Source organism: Miniopterus natalensis, chromosome 9 (assembly GCF_054644295.1).
Source record: "Miniopterus natalensis isolate mMinNat1 chromosome 9, mMinNat1.hap1, whole genome shotgun sequence".
Taxonomy (NCBI): domain Eukaryota; kingdom Metazoa; phylum Chordata; class Mammalia; order Chiroptera; family Miniopteridae; genus Miniopterus; species Miniopterus natalensis.
The window spans coordinates 41,160,813-41,177,870 of NC_142089.1; the positions used below are offsets into that span (position 1 = coordinate 41,160,813).

The 17,058-nt window shown below is 36.0% G+C and overlaps 1 protein-coding gene across 1 annotated transcript in view; it reads left to right on the plus strand.

Annotated features, from left to right (window-relative positions):
- The window catches only part of IL23R (interleukin 23 receptor), a 52,737-nt gene that overhangs the window by 21,105 nt on the left and 14,574 nt on the right, over positions 1-17,058 (plus strand). Inside the window, exons 4-6 of the mRNA XM_016208776.2 lie at positions 263-423; positions 6,117-6,262; positions 12,023-12,179. Coding sequence (XP_016064262.2) covers positions 263-423; positions 6,117-6,262; positions 12,023-12,179 — 464 coding nt within the window. The remainder of the gene's footprint in view (positions 1-262; positions 424-6,116; positions 6,263-12,022; positions 12,180-17,058) is intronic.

A 17,058-nucleotide genomic window follows, 5' to 3' on the forward strand; every position in this document is an offset into this window, starting at 1 on the left:
AGTCTGCAGGCTGACACTCTAACCACTGAGAAAACCAGCTAGGGCACTTATTTTTTTCTTAATGGAAGGAATCCATGAAAGTCACACTTTGACTGTAGATAGCCTTGAATGTCTTTTTTTAAATTATCAAAATTAAATCAATTTTGCCTATTTTTCAGTAAATGTTGCATTCTGAAAGCAAGCTAAGAAGGTAGCATCAAAAACTTGAGGAATAATTAATTCAAGCCAAACATAACCGGTAATTTTAATCTTTTTTTTAAAGTTTAGAGACAGAAGAAGAGCAACAATATCTCACCTCAAATTATGTTAACATCTCCACTGACTCATTACGAGGAGGTAAGAAGTATTTGGTTTGGGTCCACGCTGCAAATGTACTGGGCATGGAGAAGTCAAAACAACTGCAAGTTGACCTGGATGATATAGGTAAAGAACAAGAAATCATGCAATGTCTTTACGAATAAATAACTTATTTGTGCTGACCTACTTAAGTGAGATCTAGATCTAAAAGGAGTTCTCTGAAAGTTCCTGTAGATCATGCTAAAGAAAACAAGAATTACTCATAATTTTTAAATGGGTGTATGTGTTTTTAAAAATATAGTTATTGATAACTTTTGGTGTTCAAGCATTGTTCTAAGGGCTAGTGGAAATAAGATAGACAAGGTACCTGCTGCTCTAAATATCTTATGAGCTACCAGAGAAGATGGAAAGAAATAAGAATTAGAATAAAGCGTTATGAGTCTTAGGAGTCTTATGGTGTGAGAAATGCAGTACAATGAAGAATTCTTCTGTATGCACTATTGTGGAAATTATGGTTTTGTTTTTATTTTGAAAACTTTTACAAAATGCAAAGATAATTGTGGAGAATTGTGTAGACATCTCCATGTTTATCAGCCAAATTTAACAAATGTTAACATTTTTTGCTTCAGATGTTTTTAGACTTTGCTTTTTAAACTTATAATGATAGAATAAATATTTCTATTAATTTAATCTACAATAATATTTTTGATAAATGTCTTTAGTCATTTATTATTGGAGATTTAGACTGTTGCCATGAACAAATTTTTGCTAATGTTTTGCTAGTTGGTTTTCTCAAGATAAATTCCAAAAAGTAATTGGGCCCTTTACAACTTGAGCCTTTTACAACTATATCCCAGCCCTAAAGCAAGAGTTCAGCCAAAGAGCACCAGTGTGAATCACCCTCTCTTTGGAGATCCCAGTGCCAATTATTCCTGTTTTTATCACAGTTATTTACCCTTATCTGTGGATTTGCTTTATGTAATTTCAGTTATGCTTGTCAATCATGGCCCAAAAATATTAAATGAAAAATTCCAGAAATAAACATTTTATAAATTGTGAATAGGTTGCCATTCTCAGTAGTGTGGTGAAATTTAGAGCCATCCTGTTACATTCTGCCCAGGTTGTGAATCATCCTTCTAACCAATATATCTACCCGCTATGTATATGCTAACTGCCTGTTAGTCACTTAGGAGCTGTCTTGGTTATCAGATTGACTGTTCAGTGTCACAGTGTGTTCAAGTAAACCTTACTTTACTTAATAATGGCCACAAAGTGCAAGAGTAGTGATGCTGGCAATTCAGATATTCCAGAGAAGCTGTAAAATGCTTCCTTTAAGTGAAAAGGTAAGTATAGAACAAAAAGATGTTATGAAAGAAAGAGAGAGAGTGCACACTCTCATAACTTTTACTATAGTATGCTATTATAATGGTTCTATTTTATTATTAGGTATTGTTGTTAATCTTTTATAGTGCCTAATTATAAGTTAAACTTGATCATAGGTGTGTATGTGCAGGAAAACACATAGTATAATAAGGTTGGGTACTATCTGTGGTTTCAGGCACCCACTGGGAACCTTGGAACCCATCTGCCTCAGATAAGGAGGGATTATTATTGTATGGAGGATGATTTCAGCGAGCTAGCTTTATGCACCACTTTCTTCAGTGCTAACTGCTATTACATACATTTTGTCATTTAACCCTCACAAGAGCCTTATTTTGTAGAAGAGATTATAATGTATCCATGAGGAAACTGAGGCTAAGCTGCATTAAGAAATTTGAGATTGCAGAGCTAGGGAGCTTCTAATTCCAACATCCTCAACTCCTATCCTCAGTTTTTATTAAAACGCATATTACAATGTGTATGACAACTTTCCTGCTATCTAATGATTTAAGAAATGTGATGCCTTCTTTTGGGGTACAGCATGGGTATCTTTGGGGGATCACAGGTTTTCAATTGGAGCTAATATTTCAACTAGCTAAAGTCAACTATCTCAACTAATAGGATTGGTCTAAAAATCTGTCATTATGCTCTGAATTTTGGATTTGAAAATAACCACTGCTGACTATGGTGAGAAAAATAATTCCATTGTATTACATATTCTTGGAATTACAGTTCTCTTGACCATGACGTATACATTTTTGTAAATTTACATTCTGAGGTAGAATGGGGCAATATGCCCTTTTCTTATAACAGATTCACCTTGATGGATTAACGATGATTAAAGGCTATCATGTTCACTATCATTTTGGCAATATCATTTTTAGTAACTAAATTATTAGTAGTAATATTGCTGTTATCATCACTGTGATCTTATTATGACCTTAATATTATTGAATTGGGTTCCAGACAACAAGTATATTGCATTAAATTGTGGAAACAATCACACATGGTAGTACTATGCCCATTTTACAGATAAAGAAAGCTAAAATAATTTGCTCAAGGTCACATAGCTAGGAAGGACAGCTAGATTTCATCCCAGACTTGTTGACTTGCCATAGTTTATTATCACCCCACCTCCCATGAAGGGAAAATCTCATCTGGTTGCCACCAGCAAGTCTGACTTCTCACACTGTGAACATGGGAGCCTCCTGTTTGGAGTTGTTATTTCTCCCCCTTTTCCTCCCCCTCTTCCCTTCTTATTATTCAAATAATGTAACAGTGTAGGGGCTCCACCCAACAAAGCCACCAGAATATTAATAGATGAGCTATTTTCATTGGTGACACTTTAAAAGTGAGACATTGCAAGTTAGATAAATGAATTGTCCTATGAAACTGAAGAAAGTGAACTCTCCTAGGAGCAATTTCCACATAACAGCTATGGGATTGGGCTTTAATTAAGTTAGAGAGGCTGTGCTGAAAGGCAGGGCTAAGAATGCAGTAACACTGTGTCAAAATGACATGTGAGAGAAATGTTTAAACTTTTGTAGAGAAATAAATTTTAATACAGAAAATGCAGTGCCTCTGGCTGCCATTTTGAATATTAATTTCCCCCAGTGAATAATTATGGGCAAACATATGCTATTTATTTCAATACAAGTGGAAACTTAAAATATGGTATCTATGATGACATGACAGTTTTGGGGGGATTTGAGAATTTTTTTTCAATTTATGAATATTTCATGGCAGGCAAAACTGAATAATACATTGTTTATAGATAAATGCATATGAGTTAAAAAAAAAAATAAAAGCAATAGAATTATTACCAATGAATTAAGGGTAGAAGTTACCTCTAGAGGGAAAGGGAAAAGAGGTTTGGGAATGGTTGTATGGCCACCAATCAATGTCTTTCATAGGATCCAATTTAGTTTGTTTTCCAAATGGATGGTCAGTTATTTCATAATACTTTGTCATTTACTTCTTATAGATATTTTCTTTTATAGTTTTGCCATGTACTTTTATCATATGCTCAGTTCTCTTTTACAACTGGATCTAGATTTGACAGCTCTTTTAAAAATGTAAAATAGAGAAAAAAAGAAATAAAAATAAAGAAGTACAATTTTATGGGAATGTTTGAAACCTAAGCAATGATAACAAAAATTTAATATTTGAGTCTTGTGTAACAAACAATATGTTCAAATACATATTATGTAACATTTAATTGAAAAAATATAAGTTCATTTAAACCTAAAAGCTTACATCTCTACTGCATTAACTTGCTCTGTGCTAAGACTATCTTAAACCTGATTTACTGTGTTCTGCATTTCTCATAGGACTGAACAGATTTTTGGTTCCTCCCCGGAATATTTCATTCTGCAAATGAATGTTTATGCTGCTCTACCAGTGGCAGGCCAAACTCAGAGATGGGAGATAGGAGGGGGTAAATAACATAGTATTGAGGATGCTTAAGTGGCCCCAAGTGGTCTCAGAGCCCCCAAGAAGGTCCACTTCCCTGAATAACGTTAGCTTGCTCGAGCTCCCAATGGGGTCCACTTCCCTGACTCTCGAAATCTCTGAATACCAATTATTCTTAAAGAAGCTTATACTAGTTAAAGGAAATCAACTATAGGACTCAGATGATAAGAGTTTTCAGTACAGTGAGGTCTTTAATTAGACTAATTCTGCTACTACTTCTGTTCTGTGCTAGGTTTTGCCCAAAGATTTTATTCTAAGACTGTGCTACTAGAGAGCAAATCTTTAATTTTTATATTTCTGTATAAATCATATACCTGTGCACTAATTTTAATTAATTAATTAATTAATTTTTAAAAGATATATCTTTATTGATTTCAGAGAGAGGAAAGGAGAGGGGGAGAGAGAGAGAAACATCAATGATGAGAGAGTCATTGATCGGCTGCAGCCCATAACCCGGGAATGCGCCCTGACCGGGAATCAAACCCCAATCGCCTGGATCCTAGGTCGACGCTCAACCTCTGAGCCACGCCCGGCCGGGCATGTGCACATAATTTTAGATCATAGTTATTAATAATAAAACAATACTTTTCCTGAAGAATACTATATAAATTTAGAATAAATGAAAAAAAAAAAGAATTCATAGAGGATATTAAACTGTAATAATAGTTCCTAAAAACACATACAGGCTCTTGAGTTCTTTGTTAAATAATACATGTAGAGGCCCTCACTGGGTAGCTCAGTGGGTTGGAACATCGTCTCGTACACCAAAGAAGTTTCAGGCTGGATTCCTAGTCAGAACACATACCTAGGTTATGGGTTCAATCCCCGGAAAGGGAGCATATGGGAGGCAAACATTCTCTCTCTCTCAAATCAATAAACATATCCTCAGGTGAGGATTTAAAAAAAAAAAGGAATGCTAGGGAAGAAAAATAATACATCTAGAAAAGTCATAGGGTTTTTTTTTGTTCTAAGCATGCATATAGGAGAAATGGAAAGTGTCAATGGTTCTGTTCTGTTCAGATAGAACAAACTTGTAAGTATTTATGCAGTTTAGAAACATAGAGATTTCAGTTACACCCTTACTCCAAGTACAACAAAAGAACTAGTAAGATAACCAATCAGAATTTCAGTTCCCTTTTGAAAGTTATTATCATGGAACATAGTAGTAATTGGTAAAATCTTAGAGCCCTGTGAGACTTGCTTTGCTCAAATCATACTTTCAAGTACAGGTTTGTTTTAATGGAGAATAAAACAAGTTAGTAATAAGTAAAATATTCATATAAATTTCCATATAACACTGGAGAATAAAAATAATATTATTGCGAAAGGTTTAAATTTAACAACTGATCAAATCAAATTCTCTGAAGTAAATTTAGGATGCAGAAAACATCACCTCTCCCTAAACAGATGCAGGGAAGAGCTATCTCTTTTATTTCTTTTTGACACTCTTTTGTTAATAAGACCAGGGTCTGGAGTTTCATTAGTTAGGATTTATAAGGGTGTGGGAGGTGAGGGAGAGTCAAGACTATTAGAGTTCCTTTTCAAAGAAATGAAGAATGGGCTAAATAGAATTTTACTTAACAACCACAATTTTCTCCTATATAACAAAATAGAAAAAAAAAACACAATCATTAATTGTTAATTAGATCATGGAATTACTTTTTAGTGCTTAGAGTTTTTGCTAATCATTTTTAAAATTTATTGATTGATCTTAGAGAGGGGGGAAGGGGAGTGAGAAAGAGAGAGAAGCATGTCTATTCATTGTTCCACTTATTTATGCATCCATTGGTTGATTCCAGTATGTGTCACTGACCAGGGATCGAACCCACAACCTTGGCATATTAGGATGATGCTCTACCCAAGTGAGCTAAGTGGTCAAGGCAGTACTTTTGAGCTTTAACATGTCTATAGATTGATGAAAACTAGTGAGTTTCAAATTGCTGGGTTTTTGTTTTTGTTTTCCCTAGTGATACCTTCTGCAGCCATCATTTCCAGGGCAGAGGATATCAATACTACAGCCCCCAAGACCGTGATTTATTGGAACAGTCAAACAGCAATTGAAAAGGTTTCCTGTGAAATGAGATACAAGGCTACAGCAAACCGAACTTGGAATGTAAGCTAACTTTCACTATTCTTTAGCATGTAAATGAATGAAAAAACCCGCCAACCGACAGTCAGTGATCACGGTGTTACATGTTTTTATTTGGTTCTTTGTGTGATAGTCAAACCACTCTAGTTTTAATAATGATTACACTATGCTTCCCAATAGAGAGATGTTTTCTGCAAAGGTCCTCTTGCCTTTTGTAAATTGCTAAATAGACAAATGTCCAGCGGAGAGATTTCCATCTATTTAGCTCCTTGTAATCCAGTGTCTTAGGGTGAAATTTACATCAGTGATCACGGATATAAAATTTAAGGATTTTGTACTGAAATTCAACAGGCATTCAGAAAAGTAAAAACAGTTCAAAAGGAACTTCAGATTTTAAATGAAGGAAAAAAAGTGTAATTCAAAATGTAAGATTTGTGACTAGTATAGGCCTCAGTCTTAGATGAGCATAAGGTTAAAAAGTGAATGTCTAGACAAACTAATCATCCTTAAATACCAATGGCAAATTACCAGTGTCTTAGGAGAGGCATAGATACAAGGTTCACTAATAAAATCACATCACATGAACAGAACCTGTGAGCATTAATAAAAAACTCACTAATTTGAACTATACAGTAACACTAGTCTGAGAAAAAAGTCCCAATTTAGGGTATTTGAAAAGATATGCAACTTTACTTTTTCAATTACAATGAACTGCCATTTAGTCAAAATAATTAAGAAATGGAGTTGTCTGGCTTTGCTCAGTTGAGAGTTATTTATCATGTATGATAGATAAATGGATAAAGAAGATGTGATATATGTATTACATATATACATATATATACACAATGGAATATTACTCAGCAATAAAAAAGAATGAAATCTTGCCATTTGTGACTACATGGATGGACCCAGACAGCATTGAGCTCAGTGAAATAAGTCAGACAGAGAAAAACAAATATCATGTGATTTTATTTATATGTGGAATCTAAAAATAACCCAAAACAAATGAATAAAGAAACTCAAAACAACAGACCCATTGATACATTGATATAGAGACCAAACAAGGTGATGTTTTCAAAAGGGGAGGAAGGTGGGAGGATGAGTGAAAAGCAAGGAGAGAAAGAGAGAGAGAGAAAAGGAAGGAAGGAAGGAAGGAAGGAAGGAAGGAAGGAAGGAAGGAAGGAAGGAAGGAAGGAAGGAAGGAAGGAAGGAAGGAAGGAAGGAAGGAAGGAAGGAAGGAGGGAAGGAAGGAAGGAAGGAGTTAATTTTAGGTGAAGATGATGAATTGAACACCCTCACTCAAATAAAATAACAACCCTCCCTTTCAAAAAGCAGAGTTATGAGTTACATATCATGTATGGATTTACCAGTTTTCAGGGAGTTAAGTGAAACGATATGTATTTAACACTAATCTTTGGTGATTAGTGTGACACCAGAGCCGCCTTCTGCTTCAGGCTCATCCCGAGCATCAGTTTTGCTGTAGACCAATGTGTTTAAAGAGTGTGAAGAAGACGAGGGTAATACTATACTGACTTCATAACCTCCTCTAAAGGTTGTTCTTTACAAATAAATCCCTGATGTCAAGTTGTTTATTTACCCTTGTTCCTTTAAATCAGAAATGTGTATGTCCAGTTGTTCAGGTTACACTTAGATGCGAGTTCATGTGCTGCATCATTTGGTCAGTAACCAAATAGCCATCCTGCTGGACTCCTTGACTTATGGTATCTGTGTGTACAGCAATCCCACACTTAAAGCCTGGGGCAAGTGAGATAAACACTAAACAAAAACCCATGACCTCTCTTTTGCCCATGTGGAACTTAAAGTAAATTTGAGAACAACCTAAATGAAATTCTTGAGTCTTAGATTTTGAATTAAAAGGGTTTTGCTCAAATAGGACATCTGGAGCCCTTGTGTATTATCACAGTCGTAGGATGATACTGAGAATATGGAGCTCCTTTATTTGGCATAAGTAGGAGGAGATTATAATAGGCTGTAAGAATGTTTAGAAAATACAAAGGAATTATCAGTATCTCTGCATAGGTTTTCAGAAAGCAGCTGTTTTCTGGTTGAAACTTTCGTTCTCTGCTCCCCCTGGTGGAGCTACATATGCCACTGAGACTTGGTAACGGGTAAACAAACTTGAGCTCCTTTTTCAGTACCTTCTCTTCAATCAGGAGCAGGCAAATGAAGGAGCTGAAAGAATATTTGTTATCCGATCTAATTTTTATAATAATATTCTGTGATAGGTAATATCAGCTCCTTTACAGAATGGGCTCAAAAGAGCTTAAGCCAAATTCTCTAAACTTTACACTGTTAGTAACTAAGTGCCTCTCACAGAACTTACATCACTTTTGGGCACCCAAAAAATTTGGAAAATGAAAAAACAGGTATCCTATCCCTTCTACTATGATTCTCCCAAATGTAACCAGTCACACAGACAGAAAAAGGTGAATTACTATTTCTATCTGGATGACCCAAGTCCAGTTAGTAGTAGCCAGAATGAAGCTTGTGTTTTACACTGGCTACCCCATCAATTTTGTCTGGGTCATGCATAAAGTGTTGTCTTTGCCTCCAGGTAGGGAGACAGGAAGTCAGAGTCAAGAAGAGTGGGAGGACATAAAGGACTACAGATTTGTTCTTCAACCTCGGCTCTTCCTCCATCAGACATTGCTGGAGGGAGGTTCTTTACTTCCAAGTGGCAGGCAGCTCCCAGGAAAGACTTGTGGCTAAGCACACAGGCCCTAGAGTTCAAAGTCTAGCTCTGCCACTCTGGTTGTACAACCTTGGGCAAGTTCTTTATCTTCTCTGTGCCTCATTCTTCCCATACCTAAAATAGAAATAAGAGAAGCACCTACCTCATAGGGTTGTGGGGGTGATCAAATGCTGTTAGAAGCTAGCCCGGAGCCTGGAATAGAATTAATGTCCAGGAAATGCTGATTATTATCATTATTTATTCTTCATCTTAACCTCCAGGGAGCCATGCAGCAGGCTTTGCAGAGCAAAGGAAGCCCACCTGAAAATCAAAACCATGCATTGAGAATGCTTTTCAGCCCCTTTTAGCTAAGCTGCATCTAGACTGTGAGGCATCAGCCAGCTAGCCCTTCAGGAGATCCCGCAAGGCTGACACCATGGGGAGAATATTTACCTACTTGGTTATTTTCATGGACTGTCTCCCTGGCATCTGAAACTTGTGTCAAAAATTGAGCTCACAGTCCTCAGCAGCAATCCTTGCCCGTGGCTGTGTACCCTATCTCAGGACCATTTGCCACGTTGCATATACTTATCTGTTTACAAGGATATTTCCCTGTCCTTTAACTGTGAACCCCTGGAAGGCAGGGCTGTTCCAAAATCATTTTTGTATCTACATCGATTCTTATAATGTCTAGAATCTTATAATGTCCCACATAGATAGTATTTTAAAACATTAGCTGTAAGTATTATTGTTTGCCTTTAATAGTGCCCAACAACACTGTTCTGTTTGTTCGAGCAGATGGATTAATGGTGACTCATTTCTCTAATTACACAAGGCCAGGATATTGGCAAACTGTTTATTCAACGGCCAAATAGTAAACAGTTTAGGCTTTGCAGGCCATGAGGCCTCTGTCCCAACTACTGAACTTTGCGTGGACAGCATGGAAGCACCCACAGACACCAAATGAGTGGGCATCGTTACATCCCAGGAAAATTTTATTTTTGGACACTGAAATTTGAATTTTATATAATTTTCATGCATCATGAAATAGTCTTCTTTTTATTTTTCTTCCAACCATTTAAAAAATGTAAAAACTATTCTCAGCTTATGGGCTGCACACAACCAAGCATTCGTTCTTTTCCTGGAATGTCTAACAGAACAGTACACAGATAGCAGAGGGTCAAATCCTTGGCCTTTGAGTTTCAAAAGTATAAATGTTGGGATAAGACAGGAGACTTGCTAGAACATGTGATTATTAATCACAACTAAGTTTCCCAGTAATCATGCTCCTACCCTGGCTCCACCCGCACAGAAAGAGCAGACACTGGCCAGGGCCAGGGCCAGGGGTAAGAGAGAGGAATCAAAAGAGTCAAGACCCTGGTGAGTCACTGAGAAGGGCCCCCTCCCCTGGACCATGTCCCAGGTTGGGAGTTGGAGGAAGTCAGGATTATAGAGCTCGGAATAGGTTTGAGATTTTCCTTCCCTCCACCCAAGGATGCGCCCAGAAACTTGGATGTAACCCTAAGAAAAGGGCTTCCTCAAACTGATGGAGATTAAGTTTCCATGTCCCACCTTCAGAATTGAGCGTCTAACTAGAAATTAACTGCTATAAAAAATAAAATCATATTTCTTGCACTTGAGATCAAACCCTCTCCATAGTCGCTCAGTTAGGTCTAGCTCTCAATGTTCATTTCAGCCTCTGAAAAGAACACCTTGAGGTGTCACCTTGTGCTTGCAAGGCCCTAAGCAGTCACCTGGCTTGACTCATGGGAGAAACAACTCTGTTAACAGTTCTGTAAAGTTATTCTTCCTAGTTTAGAATTCGGAGTGCACTTTAGGGTACTTCCTCAAGAGGACCTATCTATAAATGTAATGGCAAGAGCCAGATTGGAGAATAGCAACTCCCTTCTAAGAGAAGGTAATATGAAGCAGAATGCATTTGAAAGTCAAACTTTTGGCACAAGTAAAATGTCTCCTGGGTTCCAGGAGACCCCAAGTGTCGCCAGTCACATTTATATAACAGAAATTCCAAGGGCCATGGTTAGAAAAATGGCTCATGGAGACTCTGAATTATATCTTTCAGGGAGCATGACATCCCCAATACAGATATTTTCATGAATTTTACATTTTCAATGCATTGCAAGTTTTAGAGATTTATGTTAAGATTGTTGAGCTTTTTTAAGATTGGGTTTTAACAGAAGAATCCCTAAATGAGGTTGCTATCTTGCTCTTTAAAAAAAAATCTTGATAGTTTCAACTTCTTCTTTCATGAGTGTCTAGTAACTGTTTTCTCCCAGCCGCTGCATAAATGCATTTCTAGATATATTTTATGTCTGCCTTTCAATTGTGCTTCACTTTTTTCAGTAAATCCACTTATCACAACACACTGAAGTTGCTGTGTAAATGCCTGTTTTCTCTCTCCCATATGAAGCAGCTTGTTTGGGGGTCATTTTTCATTACATTTTATAGCAGGTTGTAGTGCCCCAGAAAACAATTTGTAAGTTTATACCTCAGCTCTTTTCTTGCTTAACTTCCATTGGATTTTTATAGTTCAACTTTCTTAAATGTTTTATTTTATTTTCTCTCACACACATACATATACATAATAGGTCTTACAGAATGTGCACAAATTTCCAATAAGGACCAATTTAGCAGCTTGGCTTATAAGTAATTTTTTCTAAAAGTTATCATTAGCAAGTGAAATTATTTCACCATTCATGAACAATTATTGATCTAAATATCCAACTGGAGAGAGAGAGAGAAATCAAACTATTGTTATTAGATCCCTTGTTTCTTCCACCCCATTATAATCAGCTATTTCAAAATTAAGAATATATTATGTTTGGACTTTCTTGAAATTTAAAATCTTGAGAGAGTTGTCAAATACAATGTGTACTTCATTTTTAATATAAAATTACATGTACATATTATTGATGGCCATGTTTTATATAAAATACCCTATTTCTCTTTGTTTTCCCAGGCTCTAGGAGAGTGCCTGAAACATAATAGGTACTCCATGCATTTCTGCTAAATGGAATAATTGTTTTAAAAGCACATTGCATCATTTCATTATTGTTACTCATCCATTTTAGGTTAAGGAATTTGACACCAATTTTACATATGTGCAACAGTCAACTTTCTATTTGGAGCCAAACACTAAATATGTATTTCAAGTGAGATGTCAAGAAACAGGTAAAAGCTACTGGCAGTCCTGGAGTTCACCCTTTTTTCATAAAACACCTGAAACAGGTGAGTGTATTTATATATTTAATCTGTTAGGCTTTCCTTCTGACCTCTGTCTCTCTTCTAATTATATATATTTTTTCTTCTTCTATCAAAATTTACAGAACTATTTAGGGCAGGTGGTAATACTTAAATTTTCATTTTGCTTTAATTTTGTTAAGGCTGACTACAGTATATGTAAAGGTTCTCAAATGTTCCTGGGCATGAAAACTACCTGCTGTGTATGTTCATCATCCCTGCTTCACAGGTCTCAGGTAGTGGGAATGGGGGGATACTCAAGCGTCAGCATTTCTTACAAATATCCTGGGTGACTGTGAGGCACATAATAACTTAAGACCTTGCTTTGAAAAAAACATTATTAAGAGTTACATTCAACTCTTTAGGTCAGGCTGATAAAATATATTCTTTTAGAAGAATTTCTAAAAGAGATACAAATCAAATTGTATCAATAAACATTGATTACCTACTATATACAAAATAATCAGAAAGAGTTAAAGCACTTAAATATGAGATTATTCTCTTCTCAATAAAATCTAGCTGAGTTGCTGTTTATCTTTAAGTATATATTATTAATTTAATATTCTAGTCATTTACACATGTAATTCAATAAAATCTTAACCTAACAGACTTCAATTGTAAACAATTGAACAGAATTCAAAATAAAATGAATCTATTGTAACTGTCATAAAATTCCATAATTGCCCCATTATACTGAAGATATCTCCCTACTATAGGTAGCTTATACACTAGATTTAATTTTTTCTTTTCAGAACTGAAGAACTTAATTATAATCACACTATTGTTATTATCAACTTTATTATAACATCTTGTAATTGTGTCTTATGTTTTCAAAGCGCTTTAACATGCATTATAAATATTGGTGACCACATATAGAGAAAGCAAAGACCCAAAGACTGGCTTAAAAGTTCTTTTAACACCTCTTAAAGCCCAAATCTTAGAAACACATTATTTTTTTTAAAAATAATTTTTTAATTTTTCAATTACAGTTGACATACATTATTTGCTTTGAGTGTACACTCTAGTGATTAGCCATTACATAAGTGATCATCCGATAAATCTTGCACCCATCTGACACCATACATAGTTATTAGAATATTATTGACTGTATTCCCTATGCTGTACTTTATAGCCCCATGACTATTCTGTAACAACCAATTTTTACTTCTTAATCCCTTCACCTTTTTCATTCATTCCCCCAACCCTCCTCCCATCTGGCAACCATCAAAATGTTCTCTGTATCTGTGAGTCTGCTTCTGTTCTGCTTGTTTGTTTATTTTGTTTTTTAGATTCAATTGCCATTTTATTGTCCTAATTTTGATCTTTTTTCCCCCTTCTTAAAGACGACTCTTTAACATTTCATATAATACTGGCTTGGTGGTGATGAACTCCTTTAGCTTTTTCTTATCTGGGAAGCTCTTTATCTGTCCTTCAATTCTAAATGGTAGCTTTGCTGGGTAGAGTGAACATGGTTGTAAGGTCCTTTTCATCACTTTGAATATTTCTTGCCAATTCCTTCTGGCCTGCAAAATTTCTGTTAAGAAATCAGCTGGAAGTCTTATGGGAGCTCCCGTGTTGGTAACTAACTGCTTTTGCTTCTTTTAAGATTCTCTCTTTAGTCTTTAACCTTTTGCATTTTAATTTTGATGTGTCTTGGTGTGGGCCTCTTTGGGGTCATCATGTTTGGTACTCTCTGCATTTCCTGGACTTGTAAGTCTATTTCTTTTACCAAGTTAGGGAAGTTTTCTGTCATTATTTTTTCAAATAGGTTTTCAATTTCTTGCTCTCTCTCTTTTTCTTCTGGTACCCCCATGATGCAAATATTGATATCCTTGAAGTTGTCCCAGAGGCTCCTGACACTATCTTCATTTTCTTTCTTGATTCTTTTTCTTTTTGCTGTGCTGATTGGGTGTTTTTTGCTTCCTTAAATTCCAAATCACTGATTTCATTCTCAGCTTTATCTGTTCTACTGTTGATTCCCTGTAAATTATTCATTTCAGTTAGTGTATTCTTCATTTATGACTGGTCGTTTTTTATGCTGATGAAGTTCTCACTAAGTTCATTGAGCATATTTTTCTATGCTGGTACAATAGCAAAAGGTTAATTCAGTGGCTGAATGCAGAGTGACTTCAGGATAATAAATAATAATAGCTAAAATTTATTGGATGCTCTCTCTGTGTTGGGCACTAGGATAAGCATTTTACACATGAACTTCCCTTTATTCATCACTGCAGGAGTGTAACTATTATTCCAGTTGTGCAGATGAAAAAGATATGAGACACAGAGAGATTGAGCAGTTTTGCCAAATGTTACAAAACTGGTAAATGGCAGAGCCGGGGCATAATGCAGGCTGTGGGATTTTAGCACCCACACTATAGCTCTGCTGTTTCCTTCCTAAGAGACCTAGGAGGGCCCCGTGTCAGCACCCCCTCAGCCACCTAACCAAATCCCCCTCTATACATTAGCTAATAAGAAAACTATGCCAACAGCACTTAATTACTTCATTTTAAGTGTAATGTTTGTTATGAAAATGCAAACACATGAGAAAAGAGTAAACCATAAGATGCTATTAATTATTTCTACTTTGGCATGAATACAAGATGTGAAAGCAGATTTGGATTAAGGTGAAGAGAATGAAACCGCAGGACTCCAGGAACCTTGGGATAGGACAGTCTGAGATGAGGAAAAGTTGGCCTTGGCAGAGACAGAACCACCAGAGGGCAATTCATGTTTTTCCAGCTGGTCCTGGTTCAGTCAAGTTTCTAGAAAGCAGTGCTTCCCAGAGTGGACCATCTGTATTAGAAATACTTGGAAATTAGTTTCAAATCAGATTCCTCAGCCTCTAGTCAAGTGATACTTCTGCAGTAAAGTGTAAGACCCACTTCATCTAGAGGTTAGACACACCCTTTAAGAGGGACAAGTGTCATGAACAACATTGTTGGGTGTGGGCAGAATATACAGGGAGACCATACAGCACAATCAAGTGGGGTTTATTCCTGGGATGCAAGAATGGTTCAACATATGCATATCAATAAATGTGATACACCACACTAACAAAATGAAGAATAAAAATCATATGATCATGTCAATAGATGAAGAAAAAGCTTCTGACAAAATTCAACATCCTTTCATGGTAAAAGTTCTCAACAAATTAGGTATAGAAGGAATGTACCTCAACATAATAAAGACCATTTATGACAAGCCCACAGCTAACAATCATACTCAATGGTAAAATGCTAAAAGCTTTTCCTCAAAGATCAGGATGCCCATTCTCACCTTTTCTATTAACACAGTCCAAACTAGAGCAATTAGGCAAGAAGTCCAAACTAGAGCAATTAGGCAAGAAAAACTTAAAAATATGCAAATTAGAAAAAAGTAAAATTGTCTCTTTCTTACAGATGACATGGTCTTATATACAGAAAACCCTAACATCTCCACCAAAAAACTATTAGAACTAATTAACAAATTCAGTAAAGTTTCAAGATCAAAAATCAATATACAAAAAAAAAAAAAAAAATCAATTGCATTTCTGCATACTAACCAGGAACTATCAGAAAGGGGAATTAAGAAAACAATCTCATTTACAATAGCACCAAAACCAATAAAATACTTAAGATTAATTTAATCAAAAAGATGAAAGACCTACCCACTGAAAACTATAAGACTGATGAAAGAAATTGAAGACACAAGTAAATTGAAAAATATCTCATGTTCTTGGATAGGAAGGATCTATATTAGTGGTGGTTTTGGAGGGGAGCAGAAAAGAGTTGGCATTGAGAATCTCAGGCCATTATCTCTTATACTATCTGGTCATCTCTGCTTTCTCTTCCTCCTGCCCACTGCTTCACTAGTCATCCCAGCCCACTTTAGGAGGCTGGAATCTCCAGAAGCACTGGATGTGAAACCATTGTCCTAGTGAACCATGCCATCCCACATTACTCCTCAGCCTAGACCCTGCCCTGCCTTTGGATGTGAGGTTTCAGCTGAGATCCCAAGAACCAAAGGCTGCTGAAGTTGGTGCTTCTAGACCACCAACCTGGAGAGCTGTAAAAATTCCTGGTGTCTATAAGCAGTACTGCAAGAGCCCCAGAGGGGAAAAGATAATTTGTCAGTACAGAAAATCAACATTGAAAATGTGAAAATCAATTCCCTAAATTCAGTAGCACTGATGTAAAAAAGGTGAAAGGACTTCCAGACAGGAATGTTTTCAATTCTGCGCTGTAATACAGATGCCTTTATAAAGACAGAAAGGCCCAGGCTCTGTAATCTCTTTAATGACAAGTCAGAGGCCTGAGGGAAGGGCAGTCACATTTCATACATAATGACTAATTAACTTGCTTGAATTGCTACTTGCAGTAGAAAACTTTCCCAGAGAAATCATATTATTCTTTTTTATTTTTTGACAATTCTCCAAAAGTCTGAGCAGGATATTAAACCACGTTGTATTCTGTTCCCACAAAACGCTATTGGTTGTTGCATTACCAATGACTCCATAAAGATTCTCATTAATTTTTCAGGACTTCTAATGACTAAAAGAAAAATAATACATAAATGTTATAGCAATGCAGCTAAATATAGGTGATATTAAATATAATGAAATTAGAGGGTGGCACACAGAATGTACTTTTCAAAAATTCTGCTGTTTCTAATTAGAGATTTCTGATTCATTCATATTGAGATGGATTATAAATTTGTAGATTCATGTTTACTAAACTGGGTTAAACAGGTACACAATGTTCCTTAACAACACACTAATCATTTTAGACTCTTCATCTGCATTTATTTCTTTTTCTTTGGGTCCTGTACCTAATAAACCACTGGAGTTCTGTAGAATGAAAAAATAAAAAATAAAACCACCTCAAAAAGC